Source organism: Merops nubicus, unplaced genomic scaffold (genome assembly GCF_000691845.1).
Source record: "Merops nubicus isolate BGI_N331 unplaced genomic scaffold, ASM69184v1 scaffold9020, whole genome shotgun sequence".
Lineage (NCBI taxonomy): Eukaryota > Metazoa > Chordata > Aves > Coraciiformes > Meropidae > Merops > Merops nubicus.
In genome coordinates this window covers 42,890-66,733 of record NW_008582154.1, presented here as the reverse complement: position 1 = coordinate 66,733, position 23,844 = coordinate 42,890, and the positions used below count along the sequence as shown (strand labels likewise).

The 23,844-nt window shown below is 39.3% G+C and overlaps 1 protein-coding gene across 1 annotated transcript in view; it reads right to left on the bottom strand.

Annotated features, from left to right (window-relative positions):
- Positions 1 to 6,916: 6,916 nt before the first annotated feature.
- RPS6KC1 (ribosomal protein S6 kinase, 52kDa, polypeptide 1) overlaps positions 6,917 to 23,844 on the bottom strand; it is a gene marked incomplete at its 3' end in the record, with an annotated part of 52,705 nt that continues 35,777 nt past the window's right edge. Inside the window, exons 7-10 of the mRNA XM_008936762.1 lie at positions 19,405 to 19,452; positions 17,663 to 17,795; positions 7,278 to 8,855; positions 6,917 to 7,006 (exon numbers count right to left, since the gene is read on the bottom strand). Coding sequence (XP_008935010.1) covers positions 6,917 to 7,006; positions 7,278 to 8,855; positions 17,663 to 17,795; positions 19,405 to 19,452 — 1,849 coding nt within the window. The remainder of the gene's footprint in view (positions 7,007 to 7,277; positions 8,856 to 17,662; positions 17,796 to 19,404; positions 19,453 to 23,844) is intronic.

The following is a 23,844-nucleotide window of genomic DNA, read 5'->3' as shown; positions in this document are numbered from 1 at the left end:
GCTTTGCCTAAAATGCTTTAGCAATTTATAAAGCACAGTACTGAACCATCTACAGTTAAGTATAAAAAGTTTATCATGGTCTTTAAACAATAAAGTAGTGAGGCAAGCCCAATGAACATCCACTAAGATGAAATGGAGTATGAAAATAGCAAGTTTCCTCTTAAAGGTATTCAAAACCACACAATCACCTATGTTCCTCTTTGAAAGAAATTTCCTCATGTCACTAAAAGAAAAAAAAAATTTAAGAGGGAACTGTACTCTCTTTTTTTTCCTTTTAGCAGCCCAAGATGAAATTAAAACTTCCTCTAAAATAACCAGGTAATAAAAGAGACAAAGAAACTTCTTACTGCTCTGTTATCAGAACAAAGCCAGCACTAATTAATTTTGCAGCTAGCTCCATTTATTTTCAAAAGGCATCTTCCATGCTATCTTCAAGATTTAGCCCCATCTGCAATAATAATGATAATTTTTAAAATTACAAAAAGGGGAAAAAAAACACAAACCAAACCAACCAAACAAAACCAGCCACACCACACAGGTAAATTAGTTTCTTCCAGAGTTATTAGCTGGCTTTTATGTCATCCAGAATAAAACTCTAGGCTTTTACAAATCAACAGGCTCAGTACATCTTACTGCTTACTCTAGTTACAGAGCCTAAGATAAACCACAAGAACATGTACTTCACCTGAAATATCTAGTGTACTTCAAACAAGCCTGAGTGCCAAACCACATCAAACTGTTTTCAGCAAATACCCGATTCTCTGTCCAGACCTCTGCTTTCAATTACCTACTCCAGGTTCATGACATCTTGACATTTTGGGAGCAGTCAGCTGTCACTGTTTGCTGTGGGACACTCAGATGTCTTTGGAAAGCTGTACCACCCCAAATAGTTGTAAAGTTGTCACTCCCAGCTTCACAATATTTACCACTTTTTCTGCAGACCCTTCCTCCTTACTCATGCCAGCTATGTATTTTTCATGTTTATGTTTAGTCCTGTTTCCTCTTGCCAGGGCTTTTCAAATAAAGCTAGCCCATCCTTATGCCTTTGCTGCTCAAAGCTCATTCACCTGCCCTGTTTTTTTCCTTTTCTTTTTAGGATTATCCTGAGACTTTAATGTCACACAAAAATCTAGGACAGAGTCAGAGATATAATCTAGTCCAGTCTTACACTATAACCACAAGACCAGCCCTCCCCTCGACACCTCTCAGGGTCAATGACACTTTAATATACCACAGTTATTTTGCTTCTTAAACAATCTACTCAAATTAAATTACTATAATACAGAATAGCAGATTTAATGAGCGCCTGCAAACTCCTCCTGAAAAAAAGCACACAAATAATATGCAGGTTTTCCAGCATCTAATATCTATTTGGTAAATAGAGGCAAGCCATTTTTTACTTATTCAGTAAATAAAAATTATAGCATATAGACTAATAATAGCAACCTAGCAATTTTTATTTTCATGACATGTTTTAGGTTATCAGCTGCACTTTGCATCTGTATTCTCAATTGTCTAAGAGCAGAAGTGACATCTTCATTCGGGAGTACAAAAATCAGGTTGCAAATGGAAACATTTTGATCTTTTTTGGAACAAAATCCTTTACCCACAAAGCTTTCTTTTTGCTTAGGTTTTGCACTGTGTATAATTAGTAGCAGGTTAAATAAAACCAAATATACCATATATTTATGTAAGGTTTCTGTGAAGGCTAGTTTGTGTAAATAAGGCTTGACAGCACACAGCTTAGGAAAGCATCAGAATAATATGAGGCATTACTGATTGCCAGTTTCCTACTTACATATTCTATGAAGCTAAGCTCCCTTTGGCTTTAACGATCTCAGCAAGCAAATCTCCAGTTTTTAGTAAACAGTCTGGTGAAAACTCATTGTTTGGACAAGAAAGATTCCAAAGGCAGTCCAGTTCTGAAATCTCACCCTCCGAAAACACTACATGGATGTGATAGAACACATCCCTGCTGCTGGAACAAGAACTCAGAGAGTATAAATAAAACACCTCATTCACACATCATATTTACACAAGATGTTAGACCAGCAAGCCACTTCTATATCATGACACTTCACAGGTTAGACTGAAAAAGTACCTAAAAGATTTTTCTTTATGAGTAAATCCTCAGCTTAATCTGCTTTAGTCAAAGACAGTCTCAACTAGGCTGTGGCTCTAAATTATTTTTTTCCTCACACGTATTAAGCATACTAAGAAGGGACTTTTTTAAAAAGTTATCAATCTGATTTTTAAAATCATGACCATCAGGAATGGAACATAACTATCACTCCATTTAAAAGGTAATGTGTCTTTATATTTAAAATCACAAAGTAGGCAAAGCCAATACTTAAATAACAGAAGGTGATCATTTGCACTTCAAAATTCATCTATCTTGCTTTTCCCTCAATTAGACCAAAACATGTTGATCCACAGGTTTGTGTGTGTGTTTGTTTCTTTTTAAAACTTATTTATAGAGCAGAATAATGGCCCCCCTGCTAGGCTGGCATTTGCTCAAGTTTCTATCTGTGTAAATTGAATCTGTTACTGGAATTTTCCCCCCTTCAGAATACCAAGGCACATTAACCAGGAGATAAAGAGATACATTGCCGATACTATCAGCCACCAGGCAGGTGGATAATGTGAGGAATTTTTTGTTAGGTTTTGTGGGTTTTTTTTTGACAAATATGTGATAAGAGTTCTCAGGGGGCATGGAGAGCAAAGGGCTGTTTAAACAGAACTGAATCATGCTCATCTGATCTGCTAGTCATTTTGTATTCAGACATCAGCTGCTTAGCATACTTTAAAACATTCAGAAAACAAAATTACTATAAAAGTAGTAAACTTAAAGAAAAAAATACAAAAACTTCACATAACCTGTATTAAGGTAGCAGACATTCTCAGTTACAAGTGCTTGATTTCTTCTTTAAAAGCAAATAGGTTATTCTTGGCCAAAACCCTCACAGTTTTTGAAGTGGTGTTGAGTTTATAAGGGATGATTTATAATCCATCATTTCCCTTGTGGGTTAGAGAAACAAAATTTGACTTATCATAGGTGAACAGCAAAGAAGATTTAGTTTGGCCATCAATCAAAGCATAACACAGGCACTACGTTTAGGCATCTGCAGATAGCTTTGTTGTCGCAGGAGTTGGTCCAGCACGAACTTTTTTTCCTCGAGTGTAACTATGCAGGAGTAAAGAGAGTTACACAGCTTTCCCAGCAGATTCAACAGCACCATAAACCATCACGACTCTGAGGTTGCAAGTACAACTCTCGTTCTGTAAATCGTGACAAATAAAGCGCATCCTCTGGCTGGGAAGTTCAGCACAGCAGCGGCAGCAAGTGGAACAGGAACATCCATTAATGGTACAATGCCACCTGCCGGCAGTAGCGGGGAAGTGCCACTCACGCGACACAGCCCTGCTTTCAGTTCATGCACATATAAAATGACAATTGCCATTTCATACAAAATTAATTGTATTGCTAGCAGGGAATGCCACGTAGCTTTCAAAACTATCTCTTCCCTCGTCTTCGTGACGCTTCTCCATTTATAATGTTTGCATTTGTTCTGTTATTTTATACATCTGCTACACAATCTCTTCTCTACGTCAGCACTCGCACTGCCCTGCTGCTTTTTAGAGTTTAACAGGAGCTGAGCTATTCACCATGGCAAGGATCTGGTCACTGCTTCTGTATCAATATTACCTTGCTTTGCTCTAACACAAGGTTATAATCTGGTGTACTGGAAGCCTCCGATACAAAATCCTAGATCCTCCAAGCAAGCTCCACACAGTCGGACCTTTATGTTCCCCTGGGTCTGAAAAGCTTCAGCATTAATACGTTGTTATTATTCCTAGCCCCGCCAGGAATTAGATTCTGATATATAAACTGTAGAATATAGACTCTGGTTTTTCCTTCATCCAACAAAGCAAGTTAAAATTCAGGAACGTCACTGCTAAGCACTTTAGAACTTGTGCTGTAAAAAAGTAACACCTAAAACCTTATTAAAAAGATTGTTTCAAATACATTCTTACATCTTTTATATTTTTTACATCTCTGCAATACAAATTTCTACCTATCTTAAATTGAAGATATCGTACAATGTTTAAATTTCGCATTTATCTTCCTTTTTCTACCTGCAAAACTTGCTCCTCAAAAAACAATGCAGAAAAAGAACTGCATCCCAAGTTCTGTCTCTGACACCAGACCTTAAAAGACAGCATTTTAATAAAGACATCTTCCCTTTCTTGCATACTTTTAATGAGTGCATTTAAATAACAAAAAGTTGAAATCCCATTACACACAAGTTAACTTACCCAAATCCTATTCTAGCATGAACTCTGATGAAAACACAAACCAAGTTAAACAGATCAAGACAAAACTTTAAAAGCCAAGTTTTACTGTATCCTTCAGCTCCAAGAAAAGGAGAGGGAAGGCTGAGTACCCAAATGTAGGGCAACAGAGCACACAAAACTGGAACTATCAGGAAATTCAAAACAAGAAAAAGACTCACTTTATGTCACTTTATTTAGTCACTGTGTTGTATTATGAGAAGAAATCATAAGACCTGATGAAATTTTGTGAAGATCACTCATTCACCTCTATGAAACTGCAGCCCTTTCTTCAGCAAGAAAACATGCAAGCTGTGAGAAATATTTACAACCAGTTTTAAAAAGCAACTTTAAAAGAATTAAAAAACCCAATTTAACAATTTCTCTTAGTGTACCAAACTGAAGCACAAGTATAATTTTAAAATCCTTATTCCAAGAACCAGCTGGAGGAGCAATGCTGTCACAATAAAGGGGAGACATGGGTTCCAGAGACATGGTGCACTCCTCAAAATGAGAAAAGATCATCCAAGAACGGTTGTTTTTTGCTTGTTTTGGTTTTGTTTTTCCTGTAACATCAGAGCCTAAAGACAGTCTACTAAACTAACATGATCATTTTTTTTAATAGTGATCAAAAGTTCTAGAGCACAATTTACCAGCAGCAGTAGCCCTAAGAAAGATGCTTTGGACTCAGCCATGCACCATTATTGAAAGTACAGGTATTAAATGATGGCTCAGAATAGAAAGGCTTGGCTCCAAAATACATTTTGTACTGCCAATTTATACCAGTACATATCACCCTTCTGCACAAAAATTAGCATGGAACAGCTACACTATAGAAAGTACACTTTGCAGATATAACATTCAGATCAAGGAACACGAACGGTAAGAACGATCACGTTGTATCAACTCAGCCATCTTGCATATATCCAATATTTGCATTTGCAAATCTTCACTTTGCAGCTTGCCAGTCAGACACACAAAGCAAGCTGCAGCCTGGGGCAGGGCAGAGAGGGCGGAGAGGAGAGGGCAATTTAACCAAGGGAGCCCGGATGGACACCACACCTGTGCTGTGAGGTGGAAATAATGATGGCGTGGAAAACTTTCTTCTTGCACTTGGGGACTTCTAAATATTATTTCAGCTGATCCCTAAACACTTAATTACTGCAGAAGTTGGCTGGCTGGGGCTTAGGGGGCAAAATATGCCTCTCTTTGGATCCTCATTAAAATACAGAAAAATTAAGCTTTGACTTTCACAGCTCATTAATGATGACAGGGTGGGAAAAGGCAGCACTTCCATCTTTGCTACTTCTCAGCTAGGGAGCGGTTTGTATGAAGCTGGGTTAGGGAGGCAGGAGAATGCCTCTTCCTGACAGGACATGGTGTACACTTCTACTGAACAATCGCAAGAATGGTTCGATTTCCCAGTTTTCTTATTCCTGATTTCAAGTGGGGTGAGGGTAAAACAAAGGTGTTGGACCTGCTTTGACAGGTGAAATGTATTCTTTCCTGTAATACCTGACCTTTCGACTTGCACCTGGATAGAAAAGATTTTATTTACTATTTACCTCCAGAGGCTAGCATTAAAGCTTTGTTGAGATCCTGCCACCTTCACTCACAGACAGCAGTTTCTTACTGTGTTTCAGTCGTGGAACTGTTACAGAATAACTACCTGATGCCAAACTAGAACTTCCACTGTTGTAACTCTTATTTTGAATTTTTCTGAGTACATTTGCAGACTCCAAGCTCGAGGACTACCTGCATGCCAAGTTGCAACACCTAGCCAGACCACATGCTCAGCAGAAAAACACATGTTGGCATTTCAAATTCAGGATAAAAAAGAGAAACTGAAAATCTGAAAAGGCTTTCAGTAGTCATTTCAACTCTAAAAGCTGGAGAGTTCAAGCTAGCTATGAATTTTTTTAAATACGAAGTTGTAAGTAAAACACATGATGTTTGGCTGTCACTGCCATTTGAACACTATACTAACAGAAAAACTGGGAAAAGGAAAAGAGGCAGAGCTCAGTTTCAAGTGCCATCCTTGCTATAAAAACCCCAAGAGAGATTGATTTTATCACCCTCATGACTGATGAAAGCAGTTCTAAGAGCTCTCTAAACTATTTCAAAGCCCACTGTAGCTCATCAAAAATGTCACAGACATTTCCGAGCCTATTAGAGTTCTATTTTTCCAACTGTTACTTTTTTCTTGCCATGTTCTTTACATCTATAATTTGTGAATTTTTAAGCCTTAGTGTCATCTTTTCAGCCTGTCCTTTCCTTTATTTGCTCTTTTCAGTTATCAAGATGTACTCAGACACAGCAAATTACTGCAAGAAATGGAAGCGTTCCTTAAATTTGCATAAACACCACATTCAATACAATTACACTTCATAGAAATGATCTAACACACACCACCACAGTTCAACAATAAAGCAGTTATGATCCCTCTAGTTTAAGACATTTAGGAAAAAAGCAAAGAAAATACAGATGTTGCATGATCTTGAGCTCTATGCCATAGAGGCTCCGTGAGAAAATGAAAGCTGCTCATCTGCTTTCCAAGTGAAACATTGTAGGTGATTGCTCTAACCTGGGGCACAGTACATTCTCTCTATGGCATCGTTGTCACAGGAATCTTCAACCTCCCTCCACCTGCTAAAATACGTTAGCTGAATGTGTCCTAAAAACAAAACGACAGGAGAAATCAAAACATTTTTCCCTTCCATTTTCTGCAGAAGTGAACTGTAATTACTCCTTTTGTAGCTAAAAACAGTATCATTAAGAATAATGGCATCATTAAGTACTAGAAGCTATTACTGGGGGTGAATTTGCTGCACTGATAATGAAGCTCTAGACAGGAAATGAAGATACTAATTACAAGATAAAACGCCTACTCAGTTAATTGGAAGCAACAGCGAATAAAAAGAAATGCATTTGCAAAAGTTCCTGACCTCTATCATTCAATAAGATGTTGTTTGGGTTCAAATCGCGGCACACAATTCCTTCTCTATGTAAAGCATCAAGGGCTACAACCATTTCAGCTGCCCATCTCTGAATGCAGTCCTCTGGGATATAAAACGTGGAGGTTATCGCTAATCTTTCATCGAGGTCCTGAAAAATCTGATGTATTTCCTTCTCCTCTGCTATTGGTATCTTGTCTTCCCTCTTTGGTGCGATCTTTCCACTTTCAGCTGCTGGTAGCAAAGCCGGATCCGCTTCCTCCTTCCCCAGGGCTTCGGTTTGATCAGAAAACAGCAACACTGCCTCACTTCTTAACGTGTCCCCATCCAAGCTAACACCTTGAGCACCTGAGAGCAGGTTGGAAACAAATAAACTTTCTTCTTTGCTTGTCACATCTAAGGAGGAGGCTCCAAGCCCTTGAAAGAGAGCCCCATCTTCTGAACTACCTACCTCTCGGTCAGATGTAAAGAGGGTCCCAAGGGCTCCCTGAATGACACCACTTTGTCCATTCGCTTCCTTGCAGGAAGGATCCCCCACTACTGCTGCCACATGATTTGGCTCTTGATCAAATGCTTTGCATGGCTCTGTAGAATTATTTAATTGTAAGACATCAGGTGTTTCTAGTAACTTTATTTCCAACGTGTCCCTGTCAGTTTTTGTGAGCTTTGTTGGCCGGGACACCGCTGCCTCTTCGGTTTCATCAGACATACTGGGTAAGTTTATTAGGAGATCAGGCCTTCCTTCATCAACACTATTTACATCATCAAAAGCAGCATCCTTAAAGGAGATAACTGGCACAGAGTCATTAGAACCCCTGCTTATGGTGTCATGAGCTCTCAAATTCATTTTGCTCTCTAAGGCATCCAAGCTTCTGTCATGATCTGGGACAGAAAACAATGGCTTCAAAGGTTCCGATTTCAGGTTGTATAATTTTTCTCCAAAATCAAGCCCCTGGAGCTCACTAGTGCTATCTTTGCTGTCTATCCTGAAGAGTTCCATGGGGCTATTCTTTGATTTAGTTAACGAGTCCAATATCCTAGTAGGACTAGCTACTTCCAACTCAGCATCGTCAATGAAAAGCTTTCGTTCCTGAGACACAATCTGAGAGGTGAGGCTATCACTGCCAACGACACCGTGCTTCTGCAAGCAACTTCTCTCTTTGGTATTTAGACCATCACTCTCCAGCTTAACCACTGGTTCCTCACTTAGAGAGCCAGAATCAATTTTTTCTTGCCCATATTCATTGCATAATGTTAAATAACTAGTAGTGCATTCTTCTTCTGAGCTGGATGCCGAGTCCATCCAGTTTGAACTCTCTTGGCCATCCTCTTGGTTGCTGCTGTCATCCTGAGAGCTCGGTGTCAGGCTGCTCTGCAGTGGGACCACCTTCAGCATGCTCTCCCCATAGCTTTCTCTGGAATCAGTGCTGCTACCCATTTCTTTTGGACTTGGGGTTGGCTGCTCCAGGTAAATTTTAGTTGAACTGGATGTTGTGGCTTCAGGAATTTCAAAGCTCTCTTCAGGACTTCTGTTTAAGAACTTACTGATGTAAGACCACAGTTTTCCTCCTGCAAGAAAAGAGAGGGGGGTGGGGGGAGTGGAAATCAGTTCACTTAAAACAGAATCAGTTTCAGTATGAAATAGGCAAATACCCTCCTTGTCACAATACGTTACCTCCTTAGAGCAAGTTGGATCTGCTGCCTCAGAAGGAAATAATTACAGGACCACATTTGCTTTTCAAGCAGATCTGTATTAATACATAAACATTTAAAAAGCTGCACATGAGGTTAAGTTTTTTGCCTTTTTTTTTTTTTTAAACCTCTGTCAAGTCTCATTTCAGAGTCTGTATCAAGTTGCATGATGGTGGCTACTCTCCATCTGCTGTCTCAAAAGAAAGCAAAAACTAGGGAAAAATAAAATGTTTTAGTGCCCATCACCAGTTCTGCCTGCACTGAATTCTTCCATATCACAGCTCCAAACTCATGAGCAACATTAGAGGAGGAGCTCTAAAAACCAGTAATTATCAAGTTTGCTAAGGGGAAGGGAATTACCTCATATTAGCAGGACACTTTAAAAATCTGTTTCTCTCTTTGAAGAAGTGTTTTTTGTTAGTTAAATACAAATGCATTTCTCCCTTTAAATTCAGAACTCAAAGTTTTTTACACCTTACTGCATTACACAAGGATTTATCAATACCCTAAGTTACACTGGCAAACCAATTCCTCCACATCAAAGACTCTAAGAAAGTTAATTCATACTTTTGGAGCTGTAAATTTAAAAAATACAAAATAAGTCTTCACATTTCCAAATACTGCATGTATTAAAAAAGCTTAGAGATTACAAAATGTAATTTCCACAAAACAGATCAAGAAGTTACTGCATCTCTTGCACATGCCAAAGAATCTGGCTGAAAGCTAGATAGCCACCTTTGAGAGCTTTGGAAAAAATGCAAGTCAAAACATTTCAATTTAAAAGACTGTACAGAAATTCTGGAAAATGCAGGAGTTCTAACAAAAACTTTGTAGAAGAAAAACATGAGTATCCAGCCCACTGGGCATCTGCAAAGTTTTGATTTTTTTTATCCTGTCTTTTTTTACTTATTTGGGTAAAACAGTTTTATACTTCTCCAAAATACAGTCCTTAATAGTTATTTTTGAACACTCCATATCAGGCAAAATTCCTTTAAAAAGTACAACAAAAGAATGAAGTATTTTTTCATTGCCTAGGAACAGGTTTTATATATTCCCAGGTATTTCAAAAATAACTTATCAAAGGCAGAAAAACCTTGATACTTTAAAAACGAATTTTAGTAATATAATGTGGAGTTTTCCTGCCCTCTGCCCTCTTGGGTAAGACAAGGCTTGTGTTTGAAGGGGTAAAAAAAATAAACCTCACTGGTTATGGTGAAACTAATTATATTAAAAATAGAAAGAGGCAATTCTAACAGCTTGAGCTCAGTAGTAAAAATGACAATTTAGATCTATTAATCCACATTGTTCCTGCCACAAGCCACAAATGGGTTTAGTAGGTTAGAATGATTCTTGCCACCTTCTGGAAAATGATGAGCAAGGATGCCAGGTAAATGAACAGGAGCAAAGAGAAGCAATGCTTGTAGAGAAGGGACAGAGAACTGCTATGCCAACCCCTGTCTTGCCAAAGCACTTTAAATACTTACCCAAAGATGCACTCAAAATAACTCCGTGCTTATCCTGCCTCAGCAGCAAGGCATGGCTCACCAGGCAGCCCCAGCAGAGCAGCAGCCCTCAGCCCAGGGCTGCCTCCCGGGACAGCAACTGAACCCTGGGCTGCCCTGGGCACGAGCGACCTGCTGCCCTGCATCAGTGAGACAACGGGGCTGGTCCTGCCAGAAGAGCCTGGGGACCAGGACCCTGCCCTGCGACAGGCAGGCTCTCAAGAGAAGCCACCTGCTGTTCAGCAGGGGCAAAGGCAGAGCTGGGCACTGCCATGCCTTCTGTTCCCTGCAGGCTACAGGGCTTCCAGGGACTGGGTAAAAATAAAAGTTCTTCATCCTGTAATTACCAATGATTTTCCTAAATTTACCATTGTACATTTATCCATGCTTTTGCTATGGAATGGTTGGGAAAGAAAACGACAGAAAAAAATGAGAGATAGAGAAAGAACATACATATATTTATACACACATGAAAGACTTTCTCCTCTTTTCCACACTTTCATCCATGACAAAAGAAGCAACACAAGTTTAATTTTACACCAAGATTCTGATAATTTCACTATAATTTTTAAGTAAACTCTATTTTGCATGCTTGCAAAATAACTTTGCCCATTTTATTAACTAGACATGGAATTATTTAGGGTCATTCCATACCAAACAAAATCTCGTTTGATAACCATGTCCCTGCTGCACATAGTACAACATGCAGTCTCCACATCCTACCTGCATTATATCAATTAGTACAAGCAAAAGCTAAGTATTTCCATCTTCACATTATTAGCATTTATTATTCCAAAACCATTTTAACAAATTTCTTATGAAAACATAAATCTCAGGTTTCAAAGGTTTCAAAAACAAGACTCACAAAGACCCACATTACAGTTCTGCAGCTTTGGACAGTGCCTGGCACAACAGCACCTCAGCCTCCAGGTATGGCTTCAATGCAAACATTAGCACCAGTCCTCCCTCAGATTCAAGTAGTAAGAAAAGGTCTTTCTGATGGAGGCCTGGGTTAAGCTTTAGACCCAGGGTTGCAGAAAGCTCAAAACCTTTATTCTGTGGTCTATTGCCACAGTGGTCATTACTGGATACCAGGTGTGCTTTTACAGGTGACACCTGAGGGTCTCTCACTGACCTGAGTGTTTCATACCCCTATATTAAGATAGGAAGGGGCTGGGCTGCCCAGCAGTATGAAAACTGCAAGAATTATCTTCACACAGCTTCACTTTTCACCTATACAGAGGTCAAGCTCAGGACAACTCTTGTCTTCTGCTCCCTTCACCTGACTTCATGCAAGATTTCATGCAGCCTCCACTAGATTTTGGCCTCTACTTGAGGTCTTGATGTAGCTTAAAGGAGACCCAAGAAGGATTAAGGAAGGAAATATGGTGTGTTGAGATCAATCCTTCAAAACCCCACAGAAAAATCACTGGCAGATTAAAAAAATAAAACTAATTTCAAATGCTTTCAGCAAACCTAAAATTTGCAAAAGACAAAGAAACCCACACCTCTTTATCCTTACAGTGTTCAGGAATTCACCACTGTGAAAACAGATAGAACTGCAACAACTCATTTTCTGTTTGTAAATATCTTATCTTACCTTTATAAAAGGAAGTTGCTCATGTATAATCACTTGGACTTGGAAATCACAGTGGAAATGACTACTTATTGCAACTCCAATTTAGAGTTAAATATAAGTAAATACAGTAAAAAAAAATATTATGTCCAAATACGTTTACATACAAATATTTTGAGACTGGCCTCCTGGTCAAGTGGAAATACGTAAATAAATGCTATTCAATAATTGTGTTCCATGGTGAAAAACAACAATTTTATTCCTTTCTGAAAATGTCCAATCCAGGGTCAAACAAGAGTGATATTTGTATCTGGGTATATAATTATGCCTTTATGAATGACATACTAATAATCTTTTCCCCTCTCCCCATGTGTTGTGTAAGATCAGGAAAACCCATTAGCAAGCCATGCTAATACAGTATCAGGAATGTATAAAAACTAAAATTGCAGAAATCAATCCAAACAAGTAAGCTTCAGTCATTGTCAAACAGTCTAACATATTAAATAACTATAAAAGCTATAAAAGCCAACATTTTAAGTGAAAGTTTATTAGTGTTTAATACTCCTTCAGAAGTAGAGTATTAATAAAACTAATTATTAAGATTATTTTCTTCTACCATGAACTGACTCTACAACCACTCTAGCTCACTCTTTGTGGGTTTTTTAGCCCATGAAAATGACCAAGCTCTACATTCTTCTGTATTTATTCAATGTAAAATTACTAAGCATTGCCTGCCTTAACCACATTTCCAGCACTCTGGAGTTTATACCTCTGCTCCAGAGGCAGAATTTTAAAAGTTGGTGTCCAAAATAATCAACAGGAAATTTCAGCATAAAGTGACCAAGTGATTAAGCTGGCCAGGAATCTTGTTGGTTACATAATATTTTAATGTTCTTTTCAACTTTTCTGCAGTTTTTTTGCTATTAATAGCACTTGACACAGGAACATCCAAGAGAAGAACATACAGATATTATATAGTTCATACTATAGGATAAAATGAAACCTATCAGATCAGCAAATTTAGTCTCCTACACGTTTTTCTTCTAGCTGACAAGGAAAATTCACAACCTGTTGGATTATTCCTCACTCAGTGCTCAGACACTTACTGCTTCAGCTTCATGTCCTGAAAGACTGGCTAAGGAGACATACTCCAAAATAAATCAATGGCTTTTGCTAGCTTGGCCCCTGAGTTTACTCTGAAGGACAACATACTCCAATTCCTGCAGAACTGGAATGCAGCTAAGAATGCAGTAATCACTGTATTAAGGAAATCCCAAAGTAAAGTGAACAAAACAGGCTTCCAACCAATTGTGATGTGATAGAGAAGAAAAACAAGAGCACTGAAAGACATCTGCTTGAATTATTCTCCAAAACTGGGCCCAACTCTCTGCATCACTGCCTAAGAATTTGTTTATGGCCAGGAGTATCAATCATAACTCATGTACCTCATGCGAATTAAAATTTTCCCTTCCTGGAAAAAGAACAACCTTATGGTTTTCTTAGAATCACTGTCCTCCTTTTCAGTAAAGGCATGTCTACTGGTAAACTTCATAATGTTAATATACAGCTATGTAAGATTATGCTTGTACAGTTTCTAGGCCAAATTTGAACCAGCCACATAGGCACTACCATGATACAACAACGTTTCTTAGCATCCCAAGAGCCAGCACAGTGGGGCTGCAGCATCCACATGAACTGAAAGCCAATCTCCAACCTAATCTCTAGCATGACAGCAGTTCCAAAGACTGGAGCCTTACACGTGCAGCTGGCTCCCACTGCTACACGTGCATCTCTGCTACAAAGTTTGCTCGTTTAGGCAAAGCTCCCACTTCCTGATGCACTTTGAGCAGAAGCTATGACTCCAAAGCAGCCTCCTGAAAAAGCTGCTTGCCAAGGACCATATCATCTTTCCTGCATTTTCCGACTGCTGTCAAATCTTTACAGCCAGTACCATCTCCTTTCCCAAGGACAACTCCCCAGCTTTGGAAGCCAGAACGCTGCTGTGCTGCTGTCTATCCATTCCTGCATGCAGTAAGCCTCTTCACCATGAAGTTTCTTGAGTGCTCTCCAGACTGACAGGAACTCCAGTTTGTTTATGCTTAAAGAGATTTGACAGCTTCTAACAGCCACTTAAACTCTGATGTCCCATGGAAGCCCCCTAGCCTGTATTCAAAGCATCTGTTTCTAAAATTTCTGGGGTTCTTAGTGCCAAGAAGCAGCAAGGCCATATTAACATCAGACTGGCTCACTAGCGCACCAGAATTTGCCAAGTGCTTTCCAACAAAGCTACAAGATAACTGCATGGACTTTCACACTTCTGAGACACCCTTGAAGCCTCCAACTGCAGCCATGAGAAATGCCTGCAGGGCCCCATTCACCAATTCTGAGCATGTAATGGCATCATGATTCACCAAAGTAAGGAAAAAGTCCTCATCTGCAGGAGTCAGTAGGCAAGCCTGCAGAACTCCATGCAAAACCCCGCAGTGCTGCACTTAATAAAACAGATAAATTTACTACAAAGAGGAAATAATAAGCTGCTTAGCAAATTCATAATGTCTGCATACCATTAAAACCTCCTCTGAGTTTGCTGTAATTCAAGTCATTGCCCACAAATTAATAATTCACCCCTGAACACCCCCTCCCAAAGGTGTACCTAACATAGTAAATCATCACCACTTACAAATTTGACTGGCAGAATCTTCTTTCCTATTGGAACAGAACTACTTGGAGTGTGAATGTTAAGAACATTCATAAAGTCATTGAATAAAACTGCAGAGACTAGAATTTAAAGAGTACTGTCCTAGAAATGTTTATCCTTCCCCAAAATTGACTGCAAGCACCTTCTCTATTTATATTTGGTCTGAGATGGATGAAACTTTAAGACACCTTTATCTACAGGGATTCCTGATATTATTCTCCTTGTAATTTAAAGGAGGAGTGCTACTAACGTAAGACTGATGTGACGAAGACCACAATCAGTGGTGTGAGCTAGACTGCTCCCCACACGTAGTACAGGATAATTTTAGGCCTATTTTTGCTTTAGTTACAGAGAGCTAGAAAGTGAAGCCTTCCTCCCGAGTCGCTTTCCAGCATCAGGAAAGGGTGATCTGATAGGACAGGGTAAGGGGCACAGGCCATGCAGGTTTAGAAGCAACACAAAATTATTGCCCCAGTTAGGGATTTGGGATCAGACCCTACACCTGCAATTCACTCTATATGCATTCTTGGGCAATTTACTTATTTTGTACCCCTGGTATCCCTCTTTAGAACAGAAGATAGCATTATTCCTCCCCCCCTCTGCCTGTTTTTAGCTCAGACATTAAGTTCATTAAAGCAGGGGACTATTCTTAAAAAAAAATTAACCTTGTTAATTCCCCATTAATCAGGGAAAAGTCCTTATAGTACATAAATGGTTTTGAATGGTTTGCAAACAAGGATAGAGGAGAATCTATTTCCAAATGACTTACTGCTTTATCAGAAAAAACCCTATGCCATTTATAACTTGCATCCACAGGTGTCCAAGCCAAGTAAACTCATCTATCACCAACAACAGCCCTCACCCACATCAAAATCACTTCTGGTACATGCAGCTACCCCCTCCCTCCCCAGCAGAGCCAGTCCTCCACCCCCTCTGCAACGTCCCCAGTTCTTCCCACACTCTCTATCCCGTTTATCTTCAGAGTTCTCCCTAAAGAAAGTACTCACATCTCAGCATCTCCTCTCCCAGCACATATTCAAAATAACTCAACTCCCTCCCACGTCTCCTACTTGCATGGCTTTGACCCACAGCTTAGAGGAAGGCAACATGAGCTGTGGCTGCCTCCAAATACACGTTTGCTGCCTGGCCAGCCAAAATGAGGATGCTTGACAGACACCACCTGCACTGTTAGCAGATGAACAAATGGCACAGGGTGCTGTGCAAGGCTGCGTCTTGCCCAAACCTGACTTACTAAATGAGAAATACTTCCCTCATAGAACTCAAAACACATTACAGGCAATGTTGGTAAGAGCAAGACATCCAGGCCAACCACATTTCACTGGACTTGTTTACCGTGTCAAAAATGACCAGGAAAGAGTCATTCCTTCTTAAGGAAACACCTCATCCATCCCAAATGTTAAGTTGAGGTTTTTCTACTTAAATGAAAGTTTTGATCATGTAATGTCTCCATTTTTCTCACAGCTGTCATAATAAAATTATCACTTACAGGAGATTATCTTTGTCACCTGGTCACATTAGGCCTCAATTAAAATTTATGTTCTCTCCTTCTGACCACGACTTCCCCCAAATTTCACGATTTCTTCACCTAGTTTTCCATGTGTCTTCAGAAATATTCTTCCCAAAGAGAGGAGGAAAAACTATAGTTCTTCAGAAATCACAGAAATATTAGGAACAAGGGGGTTAAATTATTATTTAATCCTGTCTCTAGTCCTTGGTTTACGCTGGCCTTCAGGGCAGTTGGTATCTGACAAGGGTTGGATTTTTGCTTGGTTTGGAGTTTAGGGGTTTTTTAAATATATTATTCCTTGAAATAAAATGCACCAGCTTATGTGGAGATTACAGTTCAGGTGAGAGTCTCCAAGTTATCCTGATGAATTACACACACCTCAAGAGAAGCAGCGTTGTAAAGAGTAGCACTGTAAACCCCCTAGATCACCATCAGGCAGGACTGTAATGTGAGGCCTTTCTTCACGTGTCACTCCTCATGGCAAAAATTAAGTCACACACAGCAGAAACAGTCCCACATGTTGTAAAGTTACCTTTAACTGGCCACTTGTGACAAATCGTTCACGAAAAAGACAATATCTAAGTTATTAGGAAAAAAATAATATTCAAAGTAATAAAATTATCTTTTCTATCACTTAGCTTAGTTCCTTCACATCATCCATTCTGACTGAATCATTAGCATTTCCTAAAAAGAGAACTATTAGCAATCCCCAAATTTACATTCTGCACTCATTCTAAACAAATATGGGTAATTGCATTTAGGGAATATTTAAATCCAGGTGTTAGACAAAAAAAAAGTCAAAGTGTAATTATTTTGTGCCACCTGTTCCCTGTACATTTAACAGGTATTTTAGAAATAGTTCGAAGGCACAACTCTGTGGTTCTGCTTTGAACGCCTGTGTGATACCACTAGCCATTTTCTTAAAAATCCAGATCACAATAACTATGCAATATTAACCAATAGGCAACTGCTCATGTTTTTTAGCAGTTATTAAATTCTTGTATAAGTATTTGTCATTTTAACTATAAGATGCTAAAAAGATTTACTAGCCAATACCGCCGATAGTTGTTGCAGCCAAAGCACTCACTTTCCTGTAGAAAAACAGCTGGAAGCTTTCAATATTGCTACAATTCAAGTAGCACATCAGGACTTCAGGCCATTTGAAAACAGGAATTGGATCTACCGCAGAATGAGGGGAGGGAAGGGGAGGAAAGGGGAGGGACAGAGGATGGGAATGGGGTGTCTTACATGACATCTCCTGGGCACACTAAAAATATTTTAATTAGGTGCACACAAAATTAATTTGACCATTAAATGTACCATTGATTAAAACTTAAACTTTTGACTCTTTTCAACAATATACTTAAACAAGAGACAAACCTTCTGCATACTGTAGCACAAGAAAGACAGACTCCTCGGAGATGATGTACTTGTGCAGACACACCATGTTGGGCACACCGCGGGGGATGATGGTCGTTCTGCTCCTGCTGTACTCACTACTTTTCCTTAGACCCTGACAGAGAACAAAAAGGTCAGTTGTACCCTCAGTTGCCTTTGGAGCCTGCTGTGCTCTGTGTTTATCAACCAAACTAATCTATCCGAGTTACTCTGGGCTTCAGAGAAACCACTCATCTGCTGCTCTATGCCCCTCAGTCCCCCGAGGCTGTGCTGATGGCATCTGGCGTATTTCCAGAGAACAGAAGATGGCACAAAGCTGCCATTAAAATCAATTACATGGGTCAATGTTTTTATTAGAATCTCTCTCAAACTAAGTCATCAGGATGACACTCAGTTATTTCCCTGTGACCTTTTTTTTCAATTTTTATTTTTGTGTGTGACCAAAAAGACACTATTAAAAAAATTCAATTCAAGTTCTAAAGACAAAAGAATTCTTTAGCCTTATAGGTAATCCTCACATTTCCATTGTACTGTACTAAAGACAAGAATCACCACAAGAAAAAGGAAAGGAAAGGATTAGTCTCCTTGAGAGGTAATGATTTTTGGGAGGTAGCACAGAGATGAAGTTGCCAGAAGTGAAAAAAATTGATGTGTGAGGGAGAAAGGGAGGGGAGAGAGAAAGAGGGGGGGGGAAAAAATTATGTCAATAGTGTGACCTATTACAATATTGATAAACATAAGCAGTTAAATGGGAAACTCAGTGTTACCCTATCTGCCAGTAAATAAAGTGAGGTTCTAATATTCTACAATATTCACAAATAATCCTTTCTGAGGAACAAACAGGCTTTCTGTACCCTCCACACAGTTAAGACAAACAATTTCAAAGGCGAGATGCACAAAGTAAGGCAGGGTTGTAAGCCAGACCTGAAGCAAAGTTACAAAATGTTGACAACTAATTAAGCTCCATGTTTAGGGGACAGTTTTTCAGCCCTTCCTCCCATCAACAGTGGAATTCATGTCAAGGGGAACCTGAAATTACAGCCACAACAACAATACTCATACTATACTAATTCTCAGCATCACAGATGCTTCAAGCATATTGCGATCTTGATCTGAGCACTTTCTGGAGCACAAAAGAGTAATGTGAATAATTTTATTCTGACCAATTAACTATTCATTAATTCAATCATTTAGTAACATTAAACTCAATTTTCAGTCTATTGAGGTAAAACGTACAAAAGCAATTTTGAATAAGACCAGTTGTCCATTTCATCCAGAATCCACTTTGTCTGATATCATACTCTTCAGCTAAGGGAAGACCAAAGACAAAGTGGTGAGGATGTACTTGGGCTAAAGAGACTTCACCTTTATCAGCAGCCTGCACACATCCTGATCCACCAGGACCCTACAGATGTTTTAAGCAGCACAGTGAAACTGTGATTCTTTACCGAAGGCTGATAACGTGTTGGCATCAACAGCCAGTGGCACTCGAGTAAACCAGCACATCTGAGCTCTAGAGACCTTACAGGGAAAGGAATTGAAAGACAACAAACAGAATACCAACAAAAAGAATACCAGTGTTCCTAGTAGGGAAATATGTATTAACATAACAATATATCACAATGATAACCCTATACAGTAGATGCAAATGAATCTTTACTGGTCATAGTCATGTAACTTAGGAGGTCAAACTGTTTAGAGGAGTAATAAAAGACTCTACTTACCTTCAGTATGAAAGTCTGTTGTGTTCTAGTGTCCATGACAAGCAAAACCTAAGCAAAAAGCATTCAGAGAAACATTTAACATTCACATGAGCAAGTTAAAATAAGACAGTTGTTAAATCTAATGTTCAATATCCCTACAAAGGAATATCAGTAACGGTTAAAAAAATAATTAAAGCATACTTTTAATAACTAGTCTTTTTTTAGGGAAAAAAAATATGATTGAGGATATAGAACTCTAAAGAACTACAAGTACGTCACTCGATTCCCAATCAGCTAACTTAAAGAATGAATCCTAACTTGGTAACAGAAATAACCAGTATTTTATAATTACAGCAATAATCTAGCAGAACCCAACTTACAGAAGCACAACGGTAGCAACACAACGAAGCACAAAAAGTAACCTTCACATAGCACTGCCTTCCCATGTCACTTAAATCCTCACTGTACCTGCCTTCCTAGTGCAACACATTTTCCCATCACACTTCCTATACATCAAATGCATTGCCTACCAGTGAGTTACCAGAGGGGTGATTTGTTTTCTAGAGTAGTTTTGGGTTTTTTGGTTTGGTTTGGTTTTGGTTTTGATTTGGGTATTTTTGCAGGGTGGGTACATACCTGCTTTCCAGGAAGCTAAACTAAAAGCTGGGCACACACATGCCCAGACCACAAAACATTGTTTTATCAACTATACAGTCACTGCTGCCTCATTCCTCCACTGCCATTTTCGTTTTGCAGCACTCATAATCCACAACAGAAATGATTGCAAGGGAGTTCCTTCGAGCTACTATAGACTAGCATCATGGTAACAATAACACAAAAAAAATAGAGTCTAGGGAGAAATGAGTGGATGGATTTGCTGCAGAGAGAACACCTACAGCTGCACAGGGCATCTCTGTTAGGAATGCATCACCTCTACTGAAAGCATTTTAAGCACAGCACAGCAAGGAGAGAAGCATTAAACAACGACTACCCTCTTAGCATACTCCATCTATGTGTTGAAAGCAAAACAAAGAAAAATATGTATCTGCATATGTATTTGGGAAGCTGCATCTTTAGAGAGCCGGAACCCTCTGCATCTTTGTCTTCAAATCACCCTGCTCAGGAATTGTTTTCAAACTCCAAGACACAGATGTACTTGAAAAGCACCAGCTGCGAGACAGCCACATGACCAGGACAAGCACAAGCCCAACCCTCTTCTAGGAACAAGAGCAAGAGTGTGCACTCACTGTTTATTTACAAAAGACATTGTAACATTCCAGCATAAATATTCACATACAGTTATACCAAAATATTTAGACTTCAAATGCAAACATCTAAAGGGTTCCAAATGCCAGCAAGGGGGTTACCAAACCTTAATAGACAAGATGCAGCAACTCCAAGTCAATAGACAAGATGCAGTGAAAAACGAGGTTAACCTGGATCAAAAAAAAAAAAAAGACTTCTTGTAGAGGAACAACGTGTCTGAAGGAACATGATGTTGGATTCATCAGGTGAGGGGAGGACAATACAGCACACATTCTCCCTGATTTGCCTGCTGGGTGGGGCAGAGATGCAGTCATGCCTGCTGTCTCTGAAAGGGTGAAGTCTATCAGTTTGACACGACTTTCCCCACACCAAGGGAACTGCAGAAATAGCCAGCCTCTGCAGGGCCCCCAGCAAGACCAAAGACAAAGCAAGGGGAGAAGGAGATGTGCAAAGGTCCAGGCAGCTGGGCCTGGAGAGGAGGTCTCAAGGCTGGGTTGTGCTGACCTTCCCCAAGCAGTGGCCACAGCAAAGCAACCTTTGCTCTTTGGGATGGCTGCATTCGAGACACTGCCCTCAGTCTCTCCCCATTGCACACCTGAACATCTCAAGCAAAAAGAGAATTGGAGCCTTTTCTAATTATTCCTCTCTGATCAAATTTCACCAAAAGAAATAAAGTGACAGACACCTCTCCAGCTCAAAGACCTTCTCTTTTGAGTATAAAAGGTTGCACCCAGTTTTAAAAGGTGTTCTGTATCTTCTCGTAAAAAAAATACCAAGAGAAGTTGGTGTTACTGATTTTTTTTTGACAGAGGAATGACACAGTTTCCATGTCAAGGGCACGTTAAGGAAAGGCAAATGTTCCCAGGCTGCTGAGTTTGCCAAACAACTTTCTAGGCATCTTACCTGGGACTTCCAGAAACCATGGAAACCAGTTGAATAAATAACTGTAAAACTGATTTTGTTATCCTTGCTTAATCAAAAGATGTAAAATTGAAATAAAATTTTTAAAACCCCGAACAACTCAAACTATAGAGAAAATAAGAAAAATAAAAGCCACTTTACAGGAGGTGCCAAAAGAAGGCAAAAATGGTTTGGAAACAACGATGTGTTTACAGTCACTTTTCCTCCTTCTTCTCTCAAGTTTGTTTGTAATTAGACACTGTTCACATTGAAGCAATAAATACAAGAACATATGTGATTTTTTTTTTAAATGTGCCCTTTGACTGTCAATATCTCCCAAACAGGTGTTGGCTAAATGATTATAAATTGGCCTCTGGATACACCTCTTCAACTGAGCCGTACAGGACTGGCGATAATATAATTAGACCTAAAAACATCAGGCTGGTGAATGCTTTCCATCTGTTTGGCAATAATGTTTAGTTAACAATAGTCTTTAAAAGAAGCACCTTCAACTTCAGTTCTTAAAGTTATTTATAGGGCCATTCTTAACACACCAGCACTCTTGCTAACAAGAGCTTTAGCCACTTGGAAATTATTAGCCATACAGCTGTATAGGAAAAGGAATGGCAGCATTTAACATCTGTATCTCTCCAGATTTACAAGCATCAACCTCATTTAAAGTCATTCCTTAATGAACAGTTCTGTGGTCTGTACTAATATTATAGTTGCATGCACAAAGATCATAAGGAGCCAAACATTTTTTTTAATACCAACAGTAGGCCAATCAGTAATGAAGCTGTCAGCATAAAGGACAGAATAATAGCTTCTTTAACCCTCAAACAGGATTTGTTCATTTGTAGAGTAGAAGACACCAATTTAAAAACTGCTCATGGGTTTGCTCACCTTTATAAAGGCAAAAATCCAATTTGGTACTAATTTGATACAATTGTCTTTCCAATAAAAGGCTCCTAAAGCCATCTTTTATTCCATGATAAAACAACTGCTATAACTAAAACTGTCATGAAATAATTACCTTTGATAGCATACCTTATTGCACAAATACAATTAACGTATCCCTCCCTTTCATTTTTCACACTTGCTTATCAGCACTGTATTAGCATATGGTGTAACAGAACAAATTACTGAGCCCTCACCCTGTAAGACAACATATAGAACGACTACCACTAACGCAAATAAAGCAGACAACGGGTCCCTTTAGGGCCAGCTTCATCTGCTGTTATATTACAAAATCAGAATGAAAGTAGCAGCTACAGTTTTATAACTGCAATAACAATAAAATATTTGTGTGCCTTTGAGGTTAAATACCTAGATGGACTAACCTGTACTACTAACCAGCTTCATTTTTTTCCTTCCCATCAAGTGTCATACCTTCCCCCAGTGATGATCACCTACAGCTCCTCTTCATTTCATGGAAAGTTACTTCTTTGCTGAGTCAATACCGACCTTTCTGCGAGACTGTTTACCTCAAAGGGGACTTCAAGAAGCCTTTGAAGAGCCAGAAAAGTACCTTTAGAAATTCACCTAGTGAATGCTCCATTTGGCCCTGGCAGACTGCAGACTTTACATGGGCCCACCAAATCAAAAATCTGCTTCAAGGAGAGACAGCCTGCATGATGGATGTTCCAAAAAGATGGTTTAACCAAATTAATCCAAATAATTAAAGGACCACATGAGTGAATAAATCACTACCAGACAACTGACATTTTAGGAAGGGATAAGACCAGGAAAGATGGTCACAAGTATATTTGTGACTTTTGTCACAATATATTTGTGCTTGATTTTTTAATCACACATCTAGAGCACAGAAAGGTGAGCAGTTCTTGGATGCACTACCAGGGTACTGCAGAAGTGTGCAACGATAAGCCTGCCAATGACCCAAATGCCAGCTTACTCTCCTCACCTCACACTTTGCAGCAAAATTCTAGATAGTAGTCCTATCCCAAAAAGTCCTTCCTGTTCGTATTCCATCACACTCCTCCCCCACTGCAAAAGGGAGTGATTCAGTAATTCTTCCTCTATGATTTCTTTTTAAAATGCAAAGTGACAAGTCTCTACCAACAGCATGATGGGACAAAACAGGATTCCACATAGGATTCCCCATGGTATAGCTGTTCTTCTCCAGGAGCAGATCACACACAAATACTCACATTAGACTAGCTTGCAATAAGCTGATGGAACCCGTTTCAATGATGATGACTACCGTGTAACTTTTAGTATTTCATACCTCCTAACAAAGAGCTGTCAGCTGGAACATTCAGCACTCTGTCTCAGAGG